The sequence below is a fragment of the Gobius niger genome, assembly GCF_951799975.1.
Source record: "Gobius niger genome assembly, chromosome: 4".
Lineage (NCBI taxonomy): Eukaryota > Metazoa > Chordata > Actinopteri > Gobiiformes > Gobiidae > Gobius > Gobius niger.
The window spans coordinates 9,347,184-9,374,011 of NC_136855.1; the positions used below are offsets into that span (position 1 = coordinate 9,347,184).

The 26,828-nt window shown below is 41.7% G+C and overlaps 1 protein-coding gene across 1 annotated transcript; it reads right to left on the bottom strand.

Annotated features, from left to right (window-relative positions):
- LOC306962336 (transient receptor potential cation channel subfamily M member 1-like) lies at positions 1-26,828 on the bottom strand (the record flags this gene model as incomplete). Its single annotated transcript, XM_079555455.1, has 27 exons — positions 26,752-26,828; positions 26,497-26,674; positions 25,086-25,299; positions 24,866-24,990; positions 23,607-23,778; positions 22,503-22,677; positions 21,334-21,457; positions 18,596-18,668; positions 18,426-18,526; positions 18,012-18,176; positions 17,706-17,840; positions 17,223-17,273; positions 17,014-17,154; positions 16,723-16,752; positions 16,033-16,325; positions 14,953-15,181; positions 14,649-14,765; positions 13,992-14,132; positions 13,214-13,342; positions 10,688-10,939; positions 7,879-8,053; positions 7,015-7,035; positions 5,914-6,058; positions 3,599-3,807; positions 3,384-3,516; positions 1,687-2,027; positions 1-692 (listed from the first exon to the last, which is right to left on the bottom strand). Exons 2-27 carry the CDS (start codon positions 26,557-26,559, stop codon positions 1-3), a joined length of 4,446 nt encoding a protein of 1,481 aa, XP_079411581.1. The 5' UTR covers positions 26,560-26,674; positions 26,752-26,828.

The following is a 26,828-nucleotide window of genomic DNA, read 5'->3' on the forward strand; positions in this document are numbered from 1 at the left end:
TCACGAGTCTGTGCCCGGTTGGCCCTCAGTCCTGGAGCCGAACACCGACACCAGGTCTTTGACGCTGGTCGCCTGTCGTGGCTTCTCCTCCTCTTTCTTCCTCTTCCTGACGTTCACGTTCAGACTTTTGGACCTCAGCGCCGGGTAGAACCGCTCCTCCTCCTCCATCTCCTCTGACCGCTCTTCGCCGCCGCCGGCCCCTTGCCTAAATCCTCCGCCTTGAGACGCAATTTTATCCAAAGAAACCGTCGAACCGTGGCCTGAAACAGTTGAAGGGTGGACTTTGTATTCAGACCCCCAGTGAGGAACGCTGACAGACTTGGACCGCGGCTCTTTCACAAAGCCAGTCGCCCATTGGCTCTCATCTGCCGGGCTGCACAACCCAGTGCTCATGGATCTTTGGCGAGTCTGCGGAGAGAAAAGTGTGGGAGACGAGAGGTATTGCATAGCTTGGGATCTGTCGAGGGGGAACGAAGTGGTGGCCTCGAGTTTGGTTTTCTCCATCGGTTGCACCAACGTTGGACTGGGAGGTCTCTCTGTGGGCTGGTTCTGGTCTTGGCTTTGTTCTTGATCTGGTTTTGGAGGCTCTGAGTCGCTCAGTGTGATCAGGATGCCCACATTGGAAGAAACAGACGTTCTCCTCTCCAGTCTGGGTCCGGTCACCTCCAGTGTGGAACCGTACTCCTTCACCACTGCGGACACAGAAAAAGGGAAACATTTAATGTATTGAGATTCTTAGAAAGCTTCTTTAGCTTGCAAAGTTGAGAATTCTTTGGATTTTTCTAAGTAGTGATATAAACGCTACCACCCAGATACAAATGTTTTGGTAAGTAAATAGCCTTCTTCTGCTTCAAATGTCTTTTATGAGTATTTTGCTGAAAGATCACTAATTGTCCACATGCATATTTATTTAGATAATTAGGGTCCTAGCAGTCAGTTCTAAGACTTAAGGTTAAGGTTAAAGCAATATTAAGTAACTTGTTTACCAGAATAAATCCTTTTCATAGTCTCTCTAGGGGTGATACAAGTGTTAATGGGATGATTGGGGGATTCATCTCGCCCTGGTGTCTCTGGCCTGAAAACCACACTTTCCCAACCAGCTTTCCCAACTCTGACCCAGAGGCGCAATACACACTAATAGAATCACGAAGAAGCTAACAGGCTAACGGACAAAGCTAAATGCGGGCTTTTTCAATGATTAAAAAAAACACGACATGCTATGACGCCTACAGTGGCGCTTATGGCCTCTAGGGGCATGAGTTACTTAGCTTTAAGGTTACGGTTATACTTTTTTAATCCAGATTCTTGTTTTTTTTAACTAAATACTGTATGTACCTGTAGTATTAGACTCATGAACAGCATCAGGCTTAAAATGAACAGATCCCAAAGACATGGCTCCCAATAAAGAGCCGTAAACCCCATCACTATTCCAGACTGGTTGTTTTTATCTTACCGTAAATTACCTCATGGCGATTAGTTATTAAACCATGCAAAGTGATTCCCAGAACATTTTGAGCCACACATCTGCTCGACTGAGGGGGTCCCACTGTCGGGGTCCAAAGTTAAGATCTAAGGTTCGGGTCTGGATGAGTCGTCTTTTGTTCCGGTCCCCGAACTGACTGCAAGATTGACTGGGGACCCATGACTTTTCCTCATTGTTCACATTGTGCTCCTATAAACACTTACCTGGAGTGTTCTCTGGACTGAGCGTGCCTTTCCTCTCCTCGCCGTCTCCCGCCCCGGCCCCTCTGTTGTCGTCGGACTCCAGCTGGAATCTGTAAAGGCTGTACCCGTCTGCGCTGTTGAAGCTGGCCTGTCTGTGCAACGCGGCGGGTTCGCAGATGGACGAGGACCTGCTCTTGACCAGCTGAGAGCGGTCGATCCCGGCCAGTTTCTCCAGGGCGTTCATCATGCGCCCGGAGAACTCCTCCAGCTGGCCCAGGCGGAGGTCCACCGTCTGCAGGGAGGCCTTCATCGAGTGCTCCCTCTCATTCACCTCCTCCAGGCGCATGAACATGTTCTCCACCCTGACAACAACAGCAGACGGTTACGGAGACAATCCAGAGGTGAATGACGGTGTGCTGGACTGAACTGGGAGTGGTTCTATCACAACAATCTTCTACTTCTTCTACTTCTTAATAATTTTTATCAATCGGTTACATAACACTAGCTTTTCTCTTTGCGTTTTGGCTTCAACCGGTGATGTGAACATTGACTGCAGAAGGAGCGATATAGCACAGGCAAGACTTGGTGGCTGTAATGCAGTTGGTAGTAGCTGACTATCCTGTAGTTGCAGCAGAAACGTTGTTTTTTGTGAAAAGAAAGTAAAAAATACAGTCAAACAAACCCTTGCGGTATTAAAAAAAGTCACAGTGTGCATTATTTGTTTTGTCTTTCGTCCGCTCTTTTCATGTTTAGAAGGTTCGATTCTACAATTCATGAAATACTCCACATTCCAATTGTGCATATCATTTAAACAATAGACTCTGTGCATAACTTCAAATCATAACAATGCCGTCCAAGTGACTTCCTGTTTCGATCAAGCACGCCAAAATAAAAGCACCAGGTTATTCATTAGTCCAGCAGTTCAACTATTAACAGACAAAACACTTAAAATGTGTGCATTTAATTATATTCCTGTAATGTTGCAAGTACTGAACGTGCTGGATCAAAACAGTCAATTTGGATATGATCTTCTAAATGATCTATCGCCCACACCTATACTGTTTAGCTTACAAGTCAATATAAAAAGTCTTATAGCAGTGTCTTCAAGTGCTGCTGGACTGCTATTCGCCAAGTATGTCCTGCGTTACCATGGAGATCAGCTGCCATATGTCAGCTTTTATCATAAACTGGAAAATTAAGACTGGACTTATTGTGGTCGACTTCTTCCTGTAACCGTAAGGGAAAAAGGGCGGCTCCTGACTTTCCATTGAAACTTTTTAGCTCCGCTTTAAGTCAATATTGAACACAGGCTTGTCAATCAACATCGTCCTAATTCTATTATTTTGCTATTTTTATTTTTTCACCCTATCCTACACCAGGACAGATAGCTAGCATGAACGAGCTTCAGCTAGAAGATCACGCTGAATGCTATGGGGGAAGACGTTTTACGACGTGGCTAAGCTATCTCTGCTAACCTGAAGTTGTTGCATACTTTCCGTTTCATTTCTTATTCATTCCCTCTGGAGATCATTTGAATAATCATGTTTTCTACAGATAACAGTTCCTGGTAGATGATCACTTACTGTGCATTAACAACTTCATGTAGGACGTAAATACTTCAGCTGAGGAGACGGCTATTACACAGTATATGAACCTGCAGCTAAAGCCCTGTACTGTCACGTCATGTCCTTGGTGTGGTAGAGTTAAGCGCCTCAGACCTCTCAGATGTGACCCGGATGCGCTCGTTGTTGGACGACTGCTTCTCATCTTCCTTCTCTCTGAAATACTCCTCCACACACTGCTCCTCAAACTCATACAGGCTCTTCAGCTCCTCGGGGCTCAGCACCAGCTCTGGAGGCAAAAACAAGTTCATTTGGTTGTCTCCTGAGATTGCAGCGTGTCTTCCACATTAACAGTACAGAGAGTGCCTTACGCAGCCCCCTCTCGCGATCGTCGTGCTCGCCCTCCACCTTCTTTCCGCGGCGGCAGCGGCAGCACAGCCTCCTCAGGACCAGGTAGATGTGGGGGAAGACGATGAGGGGCGGGGGCAGGATGGGCCGGTCGTGGAAGGTCATGATCAGCTGATACCGCTGGAACTTCCAGATCTGGTTCGAGATGGACTTTACCTCGAAGAATGTGTTGCTGCAAAGAAAAGACAAAATATTTAAAACTCGCATCGTTTATTTTTACATTTATTGATCTGTCTGTTACTTTACATCATCATTTTGCATTTCTCCATCATGTTTTTCTAAGTATCATTTCTAGCTCTCACAATCCCTTCTGCATATCCAAATTGTTCAAGCAAAGTAATTATATGAACGTTTCATGGCTGTGTACAGCTTTGAGCGGTGAAGCAGGGGGGGGACCAACCCCAAAATAAATGGCACTAATTTATTTGATATTTATTTATTGAAGAGGAATAACCTCTTGAGATAGACTTGTTTTTGAGCGGGTCCTCGTGTCCAGGTACAGAAATTTAGCTTAAAGCAGCAGTCAAATAAAACTGAAAACACTCAATAAACCAAAGCAAAAAAAACCCCCGCTAAGATTACAATAGTGGTAAATATATAAACACAAAACTCATACAAACAAAACATTAACTCATTCAAACAAAACATTCACTTATACAAACAAAACATTCACTTATACAACAAAACATTCACTCATTGAAACAAAACATTCACTCATTGAAACAAAACATTCACTCATTGAAACAAAACATTCACTCATTGAAACAAAACATTCACTCATTGAAACAAAACATTCACTCATTGAAACAAAACATTCACTTATACAAACAAAACATTCACTTTTACAAACAAAACATTCACTTATACAAACAAAACATTCACTTTTACAAACAAAACATTCACTTATACAAACAAAACATTCACTTTTACAAACAAAACATTCACTTATACAAACAAAACATTCACTTTTACAAACAAAACATTCACTTTTACAAACAAAACATTCACTCATACAAACAAAACATTCACTTATACAAACAAAACATTCACTTATACAAACAAAACATTCACTCATTGAAACAAAACATTCACTCATTGAAACAAAACATTCACTCATACAAACAAAACATTCACTCATACAAACAAAACATTCGCTCATACAAACAAAACATTCACTTATACAAACAAAACATTCACTCATACAAACAAAACATTCACTTATACAAACAAAACATTAACTCATACAAACAAAACATTCACTCATACAAACAAAACATTCACTTATACAAACAAAACATTCACTCATACAAACAAAACATTCGCTCATACAAACAAAACATTCACTCATACAAACAAAACATTAACTTATACAAACAAAACATTCACTCATACAAACAAAACATTCACTCATACAAACAAAACATTCACTCATACAAACAAAACATTAACTTATACAAACACTCTTAAGGTTACTCACTCATCCCACACCAGAGCAAACACATATATGTATAGTATGTACCTGAACACACATCTAGACACCAGTAAACGCATATATGTACACATGAATGTAAAAGATGAATGCACCATGCTTAATATAGTTTTCACATAGTTAGATTCTACTTTTATCTTCCATTGTATCTGTTTTTTTGCTTCGTTTACAAACATATGCTAAGGTGACAAAAATAAGTGTACTCTACAACAACAAAAAGTGGCCACAGGACGGTATAGAAACTTAGAACATCTCTTGCACACTGTCTACTTGCAACACCATTGTTCTTTTATTAATGTTTTGGCCGGGGGTCTTCGTCAGGCAGAAACTCAAAACTGTTTTAATGATGGTTTATCAACAATAAAAATGCGTGGGACACTTGCAGGTTGCGGTTCCAAAACTTTTTTTTCCCCCCTCCTCTTGCACCTCTTAAATCTTTCATTTACATTTATACTCCAATAACTTATAAGGTGATCAACTATGGTATGTTTTGTGCATTTAAAACAAAATTAGCTCATGTTACAACCATTTACTCCAAAACTTTATGAAAAATATTCGTCCCTTTGAAAGTAATATTAAAATTTCCCTGATCGGGAAACACTGAGGCTGATCATGAGACAAATTACTCTAACAAAACACTGTCTGGATTTGTTTTAAATCATACTGCATCGTTATAACACTGTCAAAAGCACAAAAGACAGTTGATTGAGCGTGATATCTCTCGGTCCTGTTCATATTAATAAGCGTTACAGAGGAATCAGAGCGCTGTGGCGGCGATGAGTATCTCACTTGAAGACAGCGATGAGCAGGTTGACCAGCAGGATGTTGGCCACCAGCAGGTAGCAGGCCATGATGGCGGGGGTCAGCCAGGCTCCGGGGATACAGGGCGGCAGCTTCTTCCCGTCCTCGTCGTACATGTTGTCACCGCACGGAGCTGCCGACACGCAACAGAAAACATGAAACATATGACCCTGGCTTAGTAGAAAGTATATGAAAGTATATGCCACTTCCAGATTCCATACATGTGTTTATATTTATCACACTTAAGTGATTTTGACCATCAAGACTTAGCTATGTCTTAGCTTTCAAAAGAGGCGCTACACTGGCCCGAAGGCTGTGGCTTGAGAGGCGTTTAGATTTGGGTAAAGCTGGAGAAAATGTGCTTGGTTAAAGCGGGGATGAAGAGGTTAAAGCACTCTTAAATGCAAACTTTTTACAGGAAAATACCACTAAAATGAATGTTTCTTTTGAAATAATATTAAAATGCTATTCAGTTTCAACCCCCTTCGTACCCCTGGTTGGGAAACATTGACAAAGCTGACTCACTACTAGTCAAAACCAGTGAACTTATTATTTAACCTACGATTTTGAAAAGTGATAAATAAAATAAAAACATAATAATGATAAATAGTGTTTAAAAAGTGGATGTTTGGAGCCTCTTAACCCCCACCTGAAGATTTCCTCCAGCTTGGCTTTACCCAAATCTAAAAGCTTCTTGAAAAAAGTGTCAAAAAAGCGACGAGAACGAGGATGAAAATGCAGCGAAAAAGTGACGAAAAAGAGACGAAAACGCGACAAAAGAAGCAAAGAAAAAAAGTGATGTTACAGCAACAAAAAAAGTGACAAAAACAATCATATGAAAACGTGACGAAATGCATCAAAAATGAGACAAAGCAACATCAGTTTTGTAGGTCTTAGCTTTCAAATGAGGTCTGAACCCTGGCATATGGGCTGTGAGCTCTGAGAAGCTTTTAGATTTGGGTAAAACCAAAATGCGCTCAGTTAAGCCGGGGGGTAAGAGGTTAAAAATGAATATTCAATTCTTTTTGCCTTGACTTTTCACTTTATCATCACCACAAAAAGGACAAATTCAGCTTCAGTGTTACTTACGGTTGATTTCCATGGCGTACACTGTCCACGAGAGAAAACAGGAGAAAAAGAAAACAAGTTACTAAGAGTTGGAAAACATCTTTATCAAACTGGACTCCTAACGACAGAAGGCTCTACATAATGGAATATTTAGGAGCCAAAAGTTTATGTCATATACTTTAATAATCATGCACTGTTTTGTTTAATTCAACAATAACTAATACATGTACAACGTTTTATTAAGATTTTTTATTCTTTATGAGGAAATGTACTTTTTGCATTTGTACGAGTAAGTCACTAAAACTGTGTCTGCATCCTCTGCTTTTTAAGATTTAGATTTAACTCAATTTAAACCCAGAAAGAAAGCCCATAGTTTTAAGTGATCTGTAATTCCTACTTGCGGACAGCAGAGGGCGCAGAAGCAGCACACGCACAGCACGTGAAACCAAAACACCACCATGCTGATATTTAAACATGGAGATTCAATCATATAACTGTGTATTTCCGTGGATTGCGAGAATAAACAACAAGAACAATGTCTGCATCCTCTGCTTTCATAGATATGATTTTTTTTATAGGTTTAAACAGCATCGTTTCAATGTTGTTGTAATGATTATGTGCTGCCAGCAGAGGGCGCAGAAGCGTACGTTACATCACTTTGCAACAACAGCGACTATTTAATCAAACATCTGTGCATTTTTTACATTCAAAAAGTGAAGTTAGTCATGTTTTATTGGTTTTCTTACCGTAATAGGTTGTTTTTGGATCAGTTTATTGCATTTTAAGCCTAAAGCGTGCAGGCCTACAATGCACAGATGCCGTGGGAGCAAAAAAAAAAAAAAGGTCTGACTGACTGGAAGATCTTACTATGAACTCTAGTCTTACGGTCAATGGAGTCGGCAAACACCTCTCCGTAGATCATCCAGTAGGGCATGTAGAAGATGTTCCGCGCCAGCCGCCACGTGGGCTCCTCGTCCGGGTGGAGGATGGCCTGCCTGGCCACGCCGAAGCTCATCAGCACCACCAGCATGATGACCACGAAGTACAGCATGTCGATCATCTGGGAGACAGAGGAGAAATGGGTGTCAGTGCCGCTTTCATCGCCCAAATGCTATATGTTGTCAATAATCACAAAAAGAAGAATGTGCATATGTCATTTTTTTAACATTTGAATCAAACTGGAATGAGGGGAAATGTCGAGATCCAAAATCAAATGAGACAAAGCAAACAACTTTTGAGCTGAACATTTTGTACAATTTCATCCAAAACTGCAGTGCAATGGGTTCTAGACCATAATGTTTGTATTTTCGACAAACACACGAAAGATAAAGTAGTTGAGCATTGTCATTATTTACCCAAGAAATTTAGATTTGATGCTGTTTGATTTCAACTCAATGACTTTTCAGGCCTTGATTTTGGCAGGCCACCGTTTTTTCATACTGAGATGTGTTCTTACCTGAGCTTAGACGAGTTGATACGTACCTGTCTGGTCTTTGTGCCCGTGGAAGAGCGTGGTAACTTCCAACTTCACCCCCGTTTGGAGCTATAGGAATATACTGGGAGAGGCCGAATGCTAACAACATCTTTAGTTGTTTTGCGTGACTGAGGGCACGCACAAAGACCAGACAGATACGCATCAACTCATCTCAGCTCGGGTAAGAACATATCTCAGTATGGAAAAACGGTGGCCTGTTCCTTTAAGTCAAGCCCAGGGAATAGGTGCCTTCCGCATGACGTCACGCCAACTAAGTTACTCCATCTTGACGGGATACATGCGAATGAACTCCAGATAAACTCACACCAACGTTTCATTTAAAATCTACATTTCAAAACCGCTGAAATGCCTGAAGCTTGTTGCTCAGTTGGATGCAAATTAGTGGTGTCAGAATTTCTCATGTCTTTACTCTTTTAATAGGGTCCCATTGTACTTTTCAATCGGATATCTCATCAAATTACTAGCCTATTGAAAACTGCTGTAGCATAGAAGGATCTACTGTCAATGTGAGATTTACTGTTCGTTAATCTGTGAAAGAGCGATCTATACAAGCTGGGTGTCCAATTCAGTGTGTTTTACAGTATTATCAGCCGCTGGTTTAGCGAAGTGTCAAGTAACTTACCTTATCATGACAATGAGAATATCCTTTCTTTTTGGTTGCCATACAGATGTATTCGATACCCATCCTGACTCAAAACATCTGTATGCAGAGAGGCTTTTATGCTTTTAATGATTTTCCTGTGTATGAAGACGGAAACTTCACGTCAGTAATAACTCGGCCGGAAGCGTGTGTGGGTCTGTAATATCCAACAATGACAGTTTGTTTGCACATCGAAGTGTCACATTTCCTTGTAAGTGAGTTGTAACAGATGTAGGTGAAAAAACACTTCATAATTGTGTCGCGATCGTTTTCTGTTGCATTTGCCATTATTGTTTCCCTTCAAAAAGTCGCGCGCTTGCATTTCTAGTCACGTGCCTGGGAGACACCTATACTCGGACAAACAAACTGGAAGGCATGCAGCATGGGAAGAGGATCTGGTGGGCAAAGACAGAAACACATGAAGAGTCAGAGGACCAGGGATGACAGGTTTCACGTTTGAAGAGGAAAAACTATCGCTGTTTTTGGACCATGTGGACTTTGAGGCTGCAGCTGTGGATTAGACATTCGACAGTGAATTGTGAGTTTGATCAGCTTTTACACTGGTCATTGGGCTGTTTACTAGTATTTCTTTATGTACTTAGTTGTTATCAAGTGAAACTCTGTGAAGTCGTGGCCTGGTCAGGCTCCGCACCGCTTGATCTGTTTACTTACGCACTGGTGCAGGAATGGCCACATTTATTGTTCACATCATCAAAACAAAGCCCTAGAAGCTGCTATGCTCGCTCTAGCTGACAGACATTTTCCTGTAATTGCTCAATATAATGGAAATCCGTCGTATCTACTTAGAACCCTAACCCCCGCTCTAGTCTCACAAGCAAGGCTGTGGGAACCCAGGGTGCTGAGGGCGCTGCAGCACCGCCTGGTGGATAGTTTGTGAACTGCAGGCAATATTAACCCCTTAACTCCCACCTGAACCGAGCACATTTTCTCCAGCTTTACCCCAGTCCAAAAGCTTCTGGAAAAAAGGTGTGAAAATAGCGACAAAACTGAGACGAAAACAAGGATGAAAATGTGAAAAAAAAGTGAGAAAACATTGATGAAAAAGTGACAAAAAATTTACAAAAAATGACAAAAACTGACAAAAATTTGACAAAAAAGTGAGAAAAATTTAACGAAAAATTGAGGAAAAAATGGACGAAAAAGTAATACGAATTTGACAAAAAAAATGCAAATAATTTGATGAAAAAGTGACAAAAAAGTCACGAAAATTTGACAAAAATGATATGACTGCCCAACAAAAAAAGTGATGAAAAAAAATCTGATGATGTGAGGATAAAGATCAATTTAGTTTTGTAGGTCTTAGCTTTGAAATGAGGTGTTACACTGGCCTACAGGATTTGGGTAAAGCTGAACTGGAGAAAATGGAGGTTAATAAATAGGATTTATGCACAGAAAAAGTATTTTGGGGGTACATTTTGTCCCTCAGCACCCCCTAACTAAAATATCTTCCCACGGCTCTGCTCACACGTTTTCATGCCCGATCGTCTGCCGTCGTCGTACCTGATCCGTGCATGTCACAAACCCTCAGCGGCTCGTACCATTTTCCCGATCATCATGACGTAGGGCCCCAGGTACTTGTTGACTCCGAAGATGTCCAGCACCCGTATGTACCAGAAGATGATGTCCACGCAGTAGATGACGCGGCCGTAGCCCAGGTAGGGCTCCGCCTGCAGCCGCATTAACAGCCCCAGGATGAAGGTGGAGATGGCGGCCAGGTCGGTGATGTTCCAGTAGTCCTCCAACCACACGTTGATCTTCTGCTTCAGCTTCCCGGGCTCTGACATCAAAATCTGACGGAGAGGAGAACATGCAAAAATCATCCAAACCGCTCTACTGGTCGAGTCATTGTCTGTAGTGACGTGACCGAAATCTGTTGTGGTCATTGGGAGGGACACAGTTTGGGTCAAGAAATCTCTAAGCAGAAAATCTACCGATGTTCTTCCTGATCATCTTTTGGATCCACAAACCTGCCGCTTTCATCTTATGGCGGAAAGTCTTTTCATCTGACCAACCTCAAGCAGAATATTGTCTCCACTTTCGGACACCTTTATGAGCCACTCATTTAACCTTAGTTCATATGAGCTGAGAGAGAGAGACTTTGAACTTTGAGTCAGTTTTTGAGTCAGGTCTCAAAAAACAGCACAACAGCATTAAAAGTCAAAATGAAGACCTTAAATCATCGCCCATTCTTTTATGTCAACACTATTTTGGAGGATCTGGCAAAGATTTGAGACGATATAATGGTGTTTAATGAGCGTGTTCCGGTTCATTGTTTTGGCCACGCATCAATCCCATCAATCCAAAAACTTTCCCGAAACTACTAATTCACAAATCAAGCACGGCCTTAAAGGTGCATTATGCAACTTTTTATGCGAAAAATAATATAGACTTTGTTTGTAGATTGACCTTGTTGTGACCTGGCTGTGTGGGTGGTTAGCATGGCGTCTTTACTTTCCATCTTGTTTTTTTCTGCTGAAGGTCCGTCAGCAGCAAAAACCTACAAAATTGATCCTGGAGTGTGCTAGAGACCACAGTGATTGAAAGCCAAGGCGCCATGCTAACCACACATACAGCAAGGTCACACATTTTTTATTTTTCACTTAAAAAGTTGCATAATGCACCTTTAAATGTAATTGAAAAGAATGAACTTGGACTGCCACTGCTTCACTATCCTTAGATCATCAGAAATACAAAATAACTATAGTCTGAAACAACTTCATCTGCAGTTTTGGCTGAAATTGTACATGATTTGTTCACAATTGCACAAAACATTGTTTGGCCGACTGTACTGCCCTCTATTCATTAACTATTTTATTCTTATACATGCTTTTTAAAAGAGTATAAATCAGTCCTGTTGTAATTTTAGATGATTTTAACCCTTGTGTGCCCCATAATTCAGAGTTACACTCGTGGTCACCTGTACAAAAGGTCAAAGACAGAAAACATGGAGGATCGGCTCATGTCCATTGAAATGAATGGGGTTTTGCCGGGGTCAGAAATGACCCCAGAGACCACGAGTGTAACTATTTGCTCTCATTCAAAAATGAAACATTTTTCAAAAACAGAACCTGCTCTACCTTTGAGCCTCTCCCAGTGCCAAACTCACCAAATACTTGGAGTTATATCCACTTCAGGATTTTCAGTGCTACAAGGCCATTTTTGGCTCAAAATTTGACTTTTTTTTACATAAACATGTCCCACTGACCCAAAAAATAATAAAAACTGGTAAATTTACTATCAGTGCATTTTTATGAAGTCAAACTAAAGATAGAATCCACATTTATTTCAAAATGTTATTTTATGAGTGAAATATTAGAGAAACAAAATGGGGTCAAAAATGAGCCCAGGTGACCACGAGTGTAACTATTTGTTCTCATTCAAATGTATGAGAAAATTCAAAAATTGCATTAACACAAAAGTTTGACTATTTCCACTTGGAAACTGACCAGATAGTCCGAGTTATCCTCAGAATTCGATTTTTGATGTTTTATGACTGTTGTTTGTTCAGGATTTGTTTTTTGTTTTTTACATAAACAAGGCCTATACACTGAAAAAAAACCAAAAAATTTTTTTTTTGTATCAGGCCATTAGTCTGAAGCTACACTACAGATAGAACCCAAACTTGTTGAAAAAGGTTATTTTATGGCTGAGATATTAGAGAAACAAAATGGGGTCAAAAATGACCCCAGGTGACCACGAGTGTAACTCTTTCTCATAACATTGTAATCACTTAATCAAAAAATTAAAAAAAAACATTACTGGTAAAAATCATGGATGTTAACGCATATCCGAAAATTCAGACCATTTGATAAAACTATGACAGAGATACGCATCGACAAAGTGGGGGTCAATAATGACCCCAGGGACGACACAAGGGTTAATTCAAATATCTGCCTGTCAGTGATAATTAAAATGTTCTGACTCTTTTAAATGGCTGATATGGACAAATGTGCTTGGCCCCCTTTAAGGAGACATAAATCCCATTGCTAATTACCTCTATATTATCCTCCCGGTTTGAGTTGGATTTAGTAATATCTTGTGTTCAAAATATGCAAACGTCGTACCATTCGGACTTTCTCGAGGCCCAGGGTGATGATGTAGGAGATGACGATCCACTCCTGGAGTGACGGCCATCGCTCCATCTTCACCAGAATGATGTAGTTGTACAGCATCAGGTAAACCAGGTACGAAATCTGGCGGAACAAAGGGACACGGCAGAGCATCGGGGTTATCTTTTTATTTTTCACACCAAGAGTCAGCACAAAAACATTGGATTCCCTTATTTCATCCAAACTATAATCAAGAATTGGCACAAACATTACCTTTCATGCAACAATAGTCCATTATTCATCTGTTTCCCATCCACGGTGCTGACTAGACGTCTAATCTTTGTCTTTGTTTTATGAATGAATGATAAATTGTAGCTAACAGTTAATTTACACCAATTGTTCCACAACCGCTCTCACAAAGGCAATTAGAGCAGCTCTTACTGCGAGAGAGACCGCGGCACTTGGTCAGGTGACTCAGGTCTAGGTTCAGCAACGCTATGAGCCGCATGAGATCAGCTGACGACCTGAACATCCTGAATGAACATCCAGGTTACTCCATGAATGTATTTCTTCTTCCCTGATGGCACGGGCATATTCCAAGAAGACGATCGGGCTCGCATTGTGAAAGAGTGGTTCAGGGAGCATGAGGCCTCATTTTCACACATCGATTGGCCGCCACAGAGTCCGGATCGTAGAGTTCGGTGAAAAAATGTGGACTGTGCATTTCTCCAATACAACGTTTAACCGCCGTGCTACGAAATATTGGAAACGTAATAAGCGCACATGTCCTCACCGTGTTGAACCAGAACTTGGTGAAGGGAGCGTTGTAAAACTCATAGATCTTCTTCCCGATTGGGACCCTATTCTTCTTGGCCATTGTGTTCTCTTCCTCGTCTCCTTTCCTCGAGGTGGTGTCCACGTTTGAGACGGCATCCTTAAACAATCAACACAGGAGTGGAAATTAATAGAAAAAAATGTGAAGACTGATATACAGTAGATTTAAAAAAGGCTTTAGAAGGGATTATTTTTGGCAGGCTGCGATCGACTGACATGATACGAAAACAGTCTTCCGGGTTGCATTGAATTGCATTGAACTTTTGTAAAACCCTGCCCCAAAACGCTCATTGCCCAATCATGCCTTATAGCCACCGTTGCTACCAGACATTCCTCGTACATCCTCCCATAGAAACAAATGGAGCAGGGACAGTTTCTTCCCTTTCCGAGCCAAAAAACCAAGCTGAAAACAGAGCCTGCTAACTTTTAAGCCAAAGTTCATCGACCGTCTTGTCATTTGCCAAGAGTTTCATGAGTTGGCATTGCGGGACATCATCACAAAAAAGCTGTTTCTCTTGCCGGAATATCTGGTTTGTTAACTTTGTAAGTGTTATACCAACGATGAAAGGTCAATCGAGCAAGTAGTGTCTGAGAAATGCATGGGTTTAGTCCGTACCTTGCTGGATTTGTTGTCGTCCTCTTTGCTTTTCCCCTCTTCGCTGACGGTGGCTTCTTCTCCGAGACGGAAGTCCATGAGTAAGATGAAAGGAGGGAAAATGATGCCCAAAATCACCTGGACACAACAAAGAGATGAATGAATACATTTCAGGGGGAGGCAAGTTCGCTGTATCCTGGTCCGATTTTTGAAGACGAAGGGCCACGCTGCACCATGTTAACCCAAACTCAATAATTGCTTTGAGAAGACATCTAAACTTTCGACTGAGGGCTTTTGGTTGTGGGTTCTGCTCATGTAGCTTTACCTTGAGGCTGCCGCTCTTGCCCATGCGCAGGCAGCCCATCCACATGTCTGTGAGGAGCATCTGGCTGCAGGTGTGGGCGATGAAGTCACGGTGCTTGGCGGCCACAGCCAGTTTGAGGCAGGTGGAGTTGCTCCAGTTCTTCAGCCTGTAGGTCAGCAGCTTCATGGCCACCTGCTCGTCATGTTTGTACGACTGGTCCAGCAGCTCGTACGCCAGCTGACCGAACTCCCTGTGACGAGACAATTGCATTATTGTCAGATGATGGTGAACGCTTTAAAAGAATGAACTGTTGTGGCAAGAGAATGAAAAGAGCGGAATATAAAAGTCTAATAAAGGTGATTAATTGCTTTTCCATTTTACAGCAACATGTTTCCGTTCCAATAACAGGGTTTTGCAAGTACTGACTAACTTTACATGATGCCAGTAATGATTATTTGTCGTCCTGTTGTGCTCGTGCTCATTCTAAAGTATCCATTATAAGATTCTGTCCCATTTACTAGGATTTGCCAGTTTTGAATAATATAGGCTTCCTATTGGCTTTACTTGCTTTTCTCTTTATCCAGCACATGGTTTTAGTAACTGTCACTAACCTCCCCAGTGTCCTCTACTGCCCCCATGTAACGGGAACTTGACCGTCACGTAACTGTCATATGACACATGATTAAAAAAAATGTAAGTGTTTTACACCGTTTTGCTTTATTACATTTATATCTTGTACTAAATTTGTAAAACTTCATTAATGGGAATAACAAATAAACCATAAAGGGAACAGGAATATTCCAGTAACCATTACTAAGAATAATAGTACAGGTTAAGGCCATATTTAAGTAACAAAAGAAATCAGTACTAGGAATTCCCAGTTGTCAGTACTAACATGTAATCAGAACTTGTATCATAAGTAATGAATACTGTGAAATCCCTCTTAATCATACTAGCACTACTTGTAATCATGGCTTAACATTGGGCTTAATAATTATACATTGGGTTTACAACTTATTCCAAGTAAGCGCAATGAGTTGGAATTTACAGTGTGAAAAGTCACTTATCAAGACTCTTGTGTTCTATGTTATTTTCCCTCACTTGGAGTTGTTCTCCAGGTCCTGGTAGATGTCGTCCACCAGTTCGCTCTGAGACGACTCGTGAGCCATGGCCTTGTACAGTTTACAGGCCACCAGCGCCTTGGCCATGGCCTCCTCACCGCGCTGCCACAGGAAGAGCGCCATCTTCTGGCGCTTCATGAGAACGGCCCACACCATCAGCTCGTGGAAGGGGTACTGGAACCGGCAGACTTCCGGGTCGTCCACATCGATGTCCACCTCCTCCTCTTTCTTCTTCGCCTTTTTCCCCTTCCCCTTGTGACGCGGCTCATCATCCTATCGTCCAACGGGATCAACACAGAAGATATTTATCTTTCAAATAGGCAATGAGTGATGGCCAGTGTTTTTACTTTGCGGTGAATGGATTAAGTCAAGCAACAGAGGTGCTAATAGCCACCAGTGCAGATTCAAAGATTACTCAAAGATGTGTTGGAAGCTCACAACTCCAGGCATGTTTTTGATGAGAGAACAACAGTGTAACATGGAAAAAGCCCCCACTTGGACTGAGCAGATTTTCTCTGTGTATATGTTTGAAGTGCGTAGTACAATGGTATAAACAAATAGATACTTCAGAGTGGCCAATCCCTAATGTCCACAAACAAAGAAATTATTTGAGTTCACTCCAACAGTCAGTGGTTATTTTGTTATCATTATTGTATTTTTGAGGACTTACCTCCATTCCAAGAAGTTTCAGAGCTTTGGGCTGAAAAGAGAAGAAATAGGTTTATTAGTTTTGTTGATTCAAACCGTGGGTATTCACACAAATTTGTAGTGTACTTAATTGTCCATAACTATCCTCCATTAAAACTAGCATGACAATTTTGCGTCCAACTAGAGCCAGGGCAAATGCAGTTGCAAAAAAATGTAAGCAATAGAAGCGAAAGACTGAGATGACATAACAAATGACTCACAAAGAGAATTAGTTATTGAGTAATTGAGTGAATTAAGAGAAACATGCACCGACCCGTTTGAGTCCGTAGAGGTTGTTGTACAGACTCCTGAAGCCCTTCCTGGTGTAGTTACAGCGATACGCCCCGCCCATCAGGAACTCCAGCACCAAACCAATGTCGATCAAAGTGATCTGATAATCTGGAGGAAGGTTCCCCTGGACAACAATGCATGAAATGTCAAGAAGATGCCACGCTTTGGAAGGTTTAGTTTGGCGAGATTTACCTTCTTTACATCTCTGACCACAAAGTGCAAAGTGTTGGCGGGTCCCAGTTTCTGTAAAAGAAGAATAAAGGTCAGATTTCTGAGTGATGCGACTTCATCCAAGAGTAGACGGAGACAAAATGCGTGAGGTAAAATGGCTACTTTGGTGCGCAGATCTCGCTCAGTCAGTGAGGTAATGAAAATAATATGTTATGTGGCTCCTACACACATTTGCCACCTGTTTTCTTTATTTCACTTTGCCGTAAAATATGTAATCTATGTCTGCATAAGAAGTAAAGAAGAAGAGTGAAGAGTGAGAATGTGCGGTGTGCTCTGACAAAGTGAGAGTAGGGTTTGGGGAACTGTATTGTCTTCAAGATTTTTTGCAAGAATCCTGTTTTGGTGAAAAAGTACAATCCATCGGTGGTTTGGTGGAGTCAGTGGTATTTTGTGTCTTATCAATCAAGAAAAAAAAAGAAGTAGTTGCCGAGGGCCGTCTCTGACCGTGTTGTAGAGCTCCTCCAAGCGGGGAATGGTGAGGAAGTGGTGGATGTTGACCCCGTTTTCGATCAACAGTTTGACAAAGTCCACTCTGTCCAACACCAGAGCATCCATCATGGATTGTTCCAGAGCATTCACCTGTCAAAAACAGACGGATCAGAGAGCATCAGCATACCATTCCATTCCATGTTTTGTTTGTGCTTTTTGTGCTTTCTCTTTCCATTGGTTTCTAGCTACAGTCACCAAAACAAAAATAGCAAAACGTTCCTATTACGTCTGCAATCTATCTCCTCCTATATTTGTCCTTACCCAGTTCATCAGCTCCAGTTTGCGTGGATCTGTCTCTTTGGGCGGCTCCGGTTTTTCTTTGCCTTTTCCCTTCTTCCCTTTGGCTTTCCACTTCCCAGCAACCTTCACTACACGATGAGCCGCCCCGGGACTTTTGGGACGATCACTGGCCATTCCAATGACAGGCTGAAGCACACATGATTGATTCAGTTAAGGTATAAGGAAAAAATAGCACTGGAATGAGCAGTTAGAAGTAGAAGAAACAGCCAAAGTTGTCACTCAAAACTGTGTGAACAAACGTCTTTAAGCTGAAAAAGTCCATCAGCAGCCGACTATACCAACTTTCCCAGGACTTTATGTGGTGATTGTGTTTAAAGTTTAAACTGTCTGCATTGTACTTGTGTGTGTATAAATATTGTGTACGTGTGAGCTGACCGGCCAGTGGAGTCCATAGACAAAGATTTGGTTGCGTGCGATGTCCACTCTGTTCCAGGCCAGAGCAAGACTCAGCTGATCTGTGGCACAGGCATTCGTCCCTGGAAGCACAACAAGCTTTAGAAAATCCCATGTGTGTCAAATTGATTTATGACTGAAGATTTCCATACCTTTGAGCAGAGCGGTGAGGATGGACATCTCAATGTCCTGCTGTCCCTCAGAGCCCATTCGGAAGACTGTGATCTGATCAATTAAACATATTTGATTACAATAGATGTCAAGCACTAAAACATCCCTGTTGTATGTCCATTCATCTCAGAGAAGAAAACTGTAGGGGTAAAAAAGAGACCTTGAGGAAAACCACATTAATTGCACAGATGTTCTGTGTGTGTCCAGTGATTACTTTTGTTATTTACTTCAGGTCTGAATACTGCATGACATACACTCAGGTCACTCTCTCAGCCACAGAGTGCATTGGTTTACTATAAACGACCAATGGAAATCTGCTACGACAACTACAATATCGTTCAGAAGATCAATAGCTGGGCGTTTGGTAATTTTCAAAACTAATGTTCAAATGTACGAACAATCTATCTACTGAGCCACTCCCTGTCCTGAGCCCATAGACTGTAAATCAACCCCGCCCACAGAAGTCCGTTCATGCTAGATGTTTGGTTGGGTTTTTGGAGCCACCTCCGTCATTTGGATTAGGGCAGTAGTAAAAGGAAAAATGGCAAAAGAAAAAAGAAATAGGATGATACGACACTAGGAAGTCAGAATGACAAGCCTTTGTTCAACAATGACTTTAAGAGGGGCAAAACTGTCTCATCAGAAAATCCATTAGAGCAAGCAACTGAAGCCATTTCCTCATGACTTCAGGAAGAAAAGGGTATAATTAGTCCATTCTTTATTTACAGCCTATGTCAGAGCCGGAACAGCAACAGAGTCATGAGGTCACACCACAGCTGATCCCACACTTTGTTTGGTTTAGCCTTTGTCTCACAAAAGTGCATAGCTATAATGCACTACTAACAGAGCTTAAGACCATATCTGAGGAAAAAGCCATTTGTACCCATTTGTAGATATCAGTCTGTGTTTGAGTGTGAAAAATGTGTATGTGACATATACTGTAGTATGAATCCAAACCATTTTGCTTATTCTTTCAGGCAGACATTGACCTGCAACCAGGCAAAGATTTGCTGTGGAGAAACCTTTTCATTCCTTCTTTGCTTGCCTGGTTTATCTTGAGCAAACAAGCACGAGCGACAGCTAGTTGGGACATAAACCTGAGATATTTCTCATCATTCTAAACACCACAGCAGTGGCAGCAGCAATATGTTTACTGTCGTTGTTACAGGCACAGGCTGTTTAAGTCCTAACGGCGTATAAAGGCCTTCCTGTTTCGAATGTATTAATTGGAAAGGCTGAGACACTCGGAGCTCACATGGCAACAGAGTCTGACTCTAAAGCAGTGTTCATTTTGACAACATATTTTAATTTAGTTTTAGTCTTAGTCTTTTGACGAAAATGTAATTCGATTTTAGTCTAGTTTTAGTCGACTAAATTTAAGACTACTGACTTTGCATTGATAATATTCATTATAATCATATTTAATCTTGTTCCTCTGCTTTATGGAGCTGCTCCACATGAACAAACTCAGACTCAGAGCTGATCCTTTGGCAGAGAATTTACATGATCTGAGGCTCTTTCAGACGGTCAATAGAAGTTTGGATGATTTTAGTCTGTCCTTTTCATTTTTATCTAGTCTTGTTTTAGTCGACTAAAATATCTGGACATTTTATTCATAGTTTTAGTCTCATGAAAAACTTTTAATTTAGTTTTAGTCCAATTTTAGTCGTCAAAAATATCACTTTGACTAAAATTAAGATTAAATATTTCAGTCGACGAAATTAACAATGCTCTAAAGGCCACATGGAAGCACTGCAAAGGTAAGTTTTATAACAAAGGTAAGTCCAAACAATAATGATGTTTCAGCAAGTGCAGTCCCTCCTCAGTGAGAGTACTTATAAGCTCTTGTTGATGTTAGAAATAGCCGTGTTAGCATTAGCAAATGCGATTAGCCTATTTATTTATTTTGGAATTAAAGATTATGACTCTACTAAAGGTGTCACACAAATATTTGTACAGTTCTGGCTCATTTACAATAATGTTTGTCCCAACCATTGACTGACAGTGTATTTTTTCCCCTTTCTTTTCCTCTCTTGAAAATTACAGCCAAATGGGGGCATCTGCAGTGGGCTGAAGGAGGAGTCTGTGACTGTTCGTCCACTGACCTAAAGGTGAGCACATTGCTGTTGTGTCTATTTGACATGATCATTCATCTTCATAAACATCAAATACTGGCTTGCAAAAGTGGAGGATGACTGAATGGGACGTCTTGGAAATACAGTAGCTGTTTTCCTGTGTTTGCCTGTGTCTCATGCATGTTCATTAAGATTCATTTAGCCCAAAAACAAGAAAAGAATTAAAAAACACACACATTTGCTTGAGAAAAACAAAAAGTTAAGTGTGAAGGGTGACATGAGGAGGCTGTGATGGCTGATGTGGTGGAGATGGAACTTAGTGCAGGTGTGACAGAAACCGAAAGGTAAATGAGGGGCACAGCAGGGCATTTATATGAATAGCATGTGACATGGGCTGAGAGGCAAACTGTTCCATTATGAGCAATGCGGTGTTTATGGTTCATCATTCACACTGTATGAAGAACAAGTGAAGGACACAAATGGAATTGAAGAGTTTTATGGTTTGGTACAATTTTATTTCATGAAAATGAAAGATGAAACAATAAGATCTCACAAATAGCTTTATTCAGAGACAGCCTTACACATGGGACGACTTGTTGAATGCAAACATGACCCAGTGCGCAGTCTCCTCCAGCCAAACATACCAGAGACTTGTTCTTCATGCACTCGGTCACCATGAGGAAGATCTGCAGCGCCTGGCTCCGGCTGTAGTTAAACGTTTTCTGAATCGTGACCAAGAGCTGATCCTTGACACCTTCACCCACCGTCCTGGATAAAGAGAAAAGTACAATGTTAAAAGACACAATAATGGAAGACAACAGATTTCTTTTCTATTGTTGGCTATTTGCTTTGAAGAAAAAAATACTTCTTTAGCAGAACTTGCTCAATATTGTCCTTTGGAATGCTTGAATGAGTTCCTCTGCTGGAGTGAAGTATGTGGTAAAGCCAAGTTAACAACATACTCTGAGTGAGGGCAATTTGAGAACCCCGGAAAGATCAGATTGACTTTAAAACATCAGGGGCATAATCTGGACCTCACTAAAGAGGCACTACTCAAACATCTGTGACTAAAAGAAAATAATGTGTTTGTTGTGCAGGATAATCACTGACATTGGTTAAACTTGGTTTAAAGCCTATTAGGATCATGGAGGTTAATGTCTTCTCAGGGACAGATGGCTTAATAGTCACGACCTGTGACCCTCGGGAGCGGCTCTGACCTCACGTAACCACTGTAATGTAATCTAATGCTTTGGAAAATTTCCCACACGAAGTGCTATTAACCTTTGTGCAGACTTCCTTTATAATGGCGGTTAAAAAGGCTCTGTAATCCGGAGAAAACAGCAGTGCCAGAGCATTGTCAGATGATAGACTGAACTTCTATTTGTGCGGGAAAATAATTACCTGAGGAGTTCGGAGTAAAGTTCATAGGAATATTTTTACCTTCCAAATTACCGAGGTGGCAGATTCACACACTCATGGAAACTTTAAGGATGTCAGTAATTTTAACCGTTTACCTGACGTCCCATGGTCATTATAATACCGTGTGAATAGGGCTTTATTCAGGGCAAGGTTGTCATCATCATTATTGTATCCAAATTTGAACAGAGAAAGACGTTCGGACTTTATTGATCTCACAATGGAGGAATTCAATGCCTTATCTTTAGTACAGGGAGGACAGTAGCCTAAATGTTTGGACAATTTAAACTCTAGACTGTAGACTCTTGCTGTATTTGGAATAACCGGTTTGAATAGTCAGTTGAGAGCAAGATCCGGTGCCTGAATAGCCTTGCTTTGTCGCTTGAAAAACACGTACCCGTCCTCTTCGCAGTACTTGTGAGCGAAGGACAGTATGTCGGACGCCCTGCCGCTGCCGTCGCACACCACCACGGGGACAGGGGGCTCCTCCTTCAGGCTCTCCAGGACGATGGAGATCACGTTGGGACCGCCCTCCAAAATCAGGCAGACGACCGGGACACCGTGACCCAGGCCTGGGAAAGCAAGGGCAACAGCCAAACTAAGTCACTGGCCATTTTTACTTAAAAAAAAAAAAACTATTTCTATATCTATTTACCATTTCACTCAAAAAACTAAAAAGTGTGAACATATCTGACTCATATTATGTTAATCAGATTACATTTTATGACTTAATATACAAAAAACACAGTCAAAGTGGACATATCACGCAAAATTTAGGACGTCTGCATTGACAGTCTTATTTACTTTCTGACAAAGGACTCTGTGTGTTTACATGTCGTTGTCTTGTTGTCGCTCCCTCTACAGGTCGTAGTGGGAATTGTCTGTCTTAATGGGTAGAACAAGCTTTCATTTTTAGCTCACGGCAGGCTAACAAATCAACGGCACTGTGATAAAAGCGATTTGAGTGCAGAACTGCCCACTAGTGGTCATGTGATGTTTATAGAGTTCTCACGCTGCAAAGAAAATCTAAAAAATACAAATCCAGTCACTTTTGGAGAAGAAGACGAAGGATTACGCACACCTGCATGAGTGAAGCTAAACACACTTCATTTTTGACAAGGGAACGACATTTCCACATAGTTAAAAGCTCAAAGACAGACAGTTGTGCATGATATGTCAGCTTTAAAATGGCTGTATGTACATTTGCCACACACATTTCCCATTTCTACTTTATTCAGAAACCATCAAATACCCCACATGTTAAAACTCGCTCTCCACCGCAGTCTCGGTCGGGCTGAAGTGAGTGGTGACGGCTGAGCCTCCCTTTGCTGTCCCTGCCTCTCAACAGCCCCAGGCATAGGATGACAAAGGGAAACCCACAGGTCACATGACTGTCACGAAGGTCACAATGCAGGGGGGGGGGGGGGGGGGGGGTCGGACTTAAACAACTATTCAAATGTACACGGTAATGAAACTCTCTTGGGGCGAGGCTGTAACTCACGAGTGTTGATCTTCTGCAGGGAGATGTGCTTCTCCAGCTGCCGGCGGAGGCGCACCTCTGCCCCGTATTTCCCCGTGGTCCCGTTGTCGGCCAGAATGAAGTGCGAGTGCGAGCCGTTCAGGACCGACAGTTTGCTGAGAGGGTTGGACATGGTCTGGTACGGCCGCGTCACCTGCAGAAGACAGTCAGGACTTTATCATCTGAGAAAGATCACGTGGTGCATTTAGACCAGGCGTTTCCAAAGTCCAGGGTGTTGTGGCCCCCGTACGGAGCAAAAAACAGGCCACCGTTTTTCCATACTGAGATATGTTCTTACCTGAGCTTAGACGAGTTGATATGTACCTGTCTGGTCTTTGTGCGTGCCCGCAGCCACGCAAAACAACCAAAGATGTTGTTAGCATTTGGCCTCTCCCAATGTATTCCTATGGCTCCAAACGGGGGTGAAGATGGAAGTTACGACGCTCTTCCACGGACACGCACGAAGTCCAGACAGGAACATATCAACTTGTCTAAGCTCAGCTAAGAACATACTCTCCCCCAAATTTCGGTATATTTTGTATTTGTTCAAAATCCTGATTGAAAATAGTGTTCACAAATAGATACATATGTCTTCAAAATCATTGTTTTTCAATGTACTTTGTAAACAAGCTTGGGGGGCCGTCCTGCAGGGCCTCTGAGGGCCCCCACTATGGAAAGCACTGCTTTAGACTATTAAGGCGAAACATTGCAGAATTGCTGAATATGAGGGGAAAAAATCCATTGAATGAAACTTAATTACTGACATAAATATGAGGAATATAGGTATTGGAAGTTTTCTTTTACCTAATGTTTTCACATAAAATAAGACCAAAACATGTATGTGTGATGCAATGAAAGGTTATTTATGTTTTTTTTTCCTGCTGACATGCTGGATAAAGATTTGTGAAGAGGTTTATTTCGATACCGTGTTTAGTTTTTGAATAAGCTACACAATTTTGCCTTGTTTTTGGACCAGGAATGAGATATTGAACAATCCATCTGAAGAAACCTTCAAAATATCGTTTTGTCCAACCTCGAAAGTCTGATGTCTGTTGGTTCTACTTCTGTGGAGATATTATCGCAACAATGTGAGGGAAAAAGCCTTTGAAAAAACTTCCCTTACCATTTTCCAAACAAATCTACACAGAAAGTTTGAATCCGTGCAATAATAAAACACCTTATTGCAAGGATTAGGTCGTTTGTTTCTTTCCATGTGAAATCTAAGGGGAAACAGTACTTACATCTTTTCCTATCAGGTCCTCCTTGTTCTCGATGATGCCCCAGGGAGCGATGCCGATGGCGCAGACCTTTCCCCTGGATTTGGACGAATGCTCTTTGAGCGCATCCCCAACATGCCGGATCACGCCTGCCAATAACAAACACACGAGGAACATTACAACTTGACTAACATTTATTTGTGGACCAGTTCAGGTTGATTATGGATTTGACTGTGTCCCCCACCTGTGCTGACTCCTCCAGTGAAGATCCACGCCCCGGTGGTGACGCTGGCTTTGATCAGGCCCTTCCCGAACACCTGCTTCAGTTTCGGGGGCAGCTCGAAGTTCTGGAGACCTCCGTGGACCGAGATGAGGAGCGTGGGGAGCTCCAGCTGCCACTCCTTCACCATCATCTGCAGCAGCGAGTCCGGCTTGGAGTCGGACGCCACGCGCAGGTACTGAGAGAGACCAGAGGCATTACTGCAGTACATGTACTATAGCTACTGCTCTCTGCACGCCTCGTGTTTGAGGAGTTTAGATCAATGCTGTTACAGAATGCCTTCAGAAACTAAGGTGTGCAAGGGTTTGTGCCTAATGCAGCACTGAACAAGTGTTCATTTCTAGAATTCACTACTTGCACATGACCCATAATGCTCCTTGGGGGGGGGGTATCTACGACCTGGAGGCCTTTCAGTGCGATGATGAAAAACAATGATGAAAAACAACTACTGCTGTGATCGTAACTGCTCCAACAATCAAAAACGTAATTCGGAACTACAAAGCACTGCACATAAGGTTAACAAGAGCTCTTTTTTTTTTAACTTATTTGGAAGATTTATATTAGTCTCTTCGATGACAGCTCGCAACGCCATATTGTTTACAGCAGTGAACCCCCCAAGGCGCAATGCATTATGGTAATGTGCAGGTAGCCTATTATTGTTCCACTAGCCTATTATTGTTCCACTTGGATGGACAAAAATAAGGTTAAATAAAGTACGTGAATAATCCAATCAGTCACATGCAGACACGAGGGCTGGGTACCATTAAACAATACCAGTATGGTATAGCAAAAGCAAATATAGGCACTGGTATCGAAATAAACAAAAGTATCGAAAACAGGTACTGGGGCAAAAAAATAAAAATTAGATACCAAGTTGTGATGCCTTTTGGGGCCAGGGACAGCGTTAAAGGAAGTTACTTGGTTTTTTCAGCTCAAGTAAATGATAAAAAAAAAAAGAAAATATATATTTTATAGGATAAATTAGCATTACTGTTCTGTTTTATGGTTCTAGTCGAGGTAAATGAAAGAAATGGCCATTATTTAGTGAAATTCAATCAAATGAACTACTAATCTATAAACGTAATTGCGGCTTTTCATCCAGTATGGCGCCCCGACTTGGCGGGTTGCGACAATATGTACATTTATCCAATATTGTGCAACTGTGCCCATCAAAGTTGCCAGAAAGTGCACTGTTTTTTAAGAATTAGCATTAGCTTAGCATGTGTTGCGCTGAAACCAGGCATGTCTGACGCCCGCCCACCAGAGAAATGTATCCGCAGATTTAAAATTCTAAATATTTAGTACTCATTACAACTCATATTTAAACTCAGCAGAAGAATCTTTCTTTTGTAAATTTCTGATTCCCTCGTCGTACCATGGCTTTGTTGATCTGCCCTCCTCCCTGGAACTCCACCACTCCGTACGCGTCCGTGGGCATGGTCTGGGTGTGTTTGAGCGCGCTCCATTTCTCGCCCGGCTGCAACTCCTGGGCGTTGTCCTTGTTATCCACAGGGACGGGCCTGTGCTGGGCCACCTCCTGACCACAACCGCACCTTCAGGGGACAAGAAAGAGGAGATGGTTTTCAGAGACCGTAGGAAAGAGTGATAAATGAGTGACTAAAACTAATACCTGAGTGGGTCTTTGCTGGGGATGATTCTGACGCATTCTCGTTTCAGGAAGGATTTCTCGATCCACGCTCGGTGTAT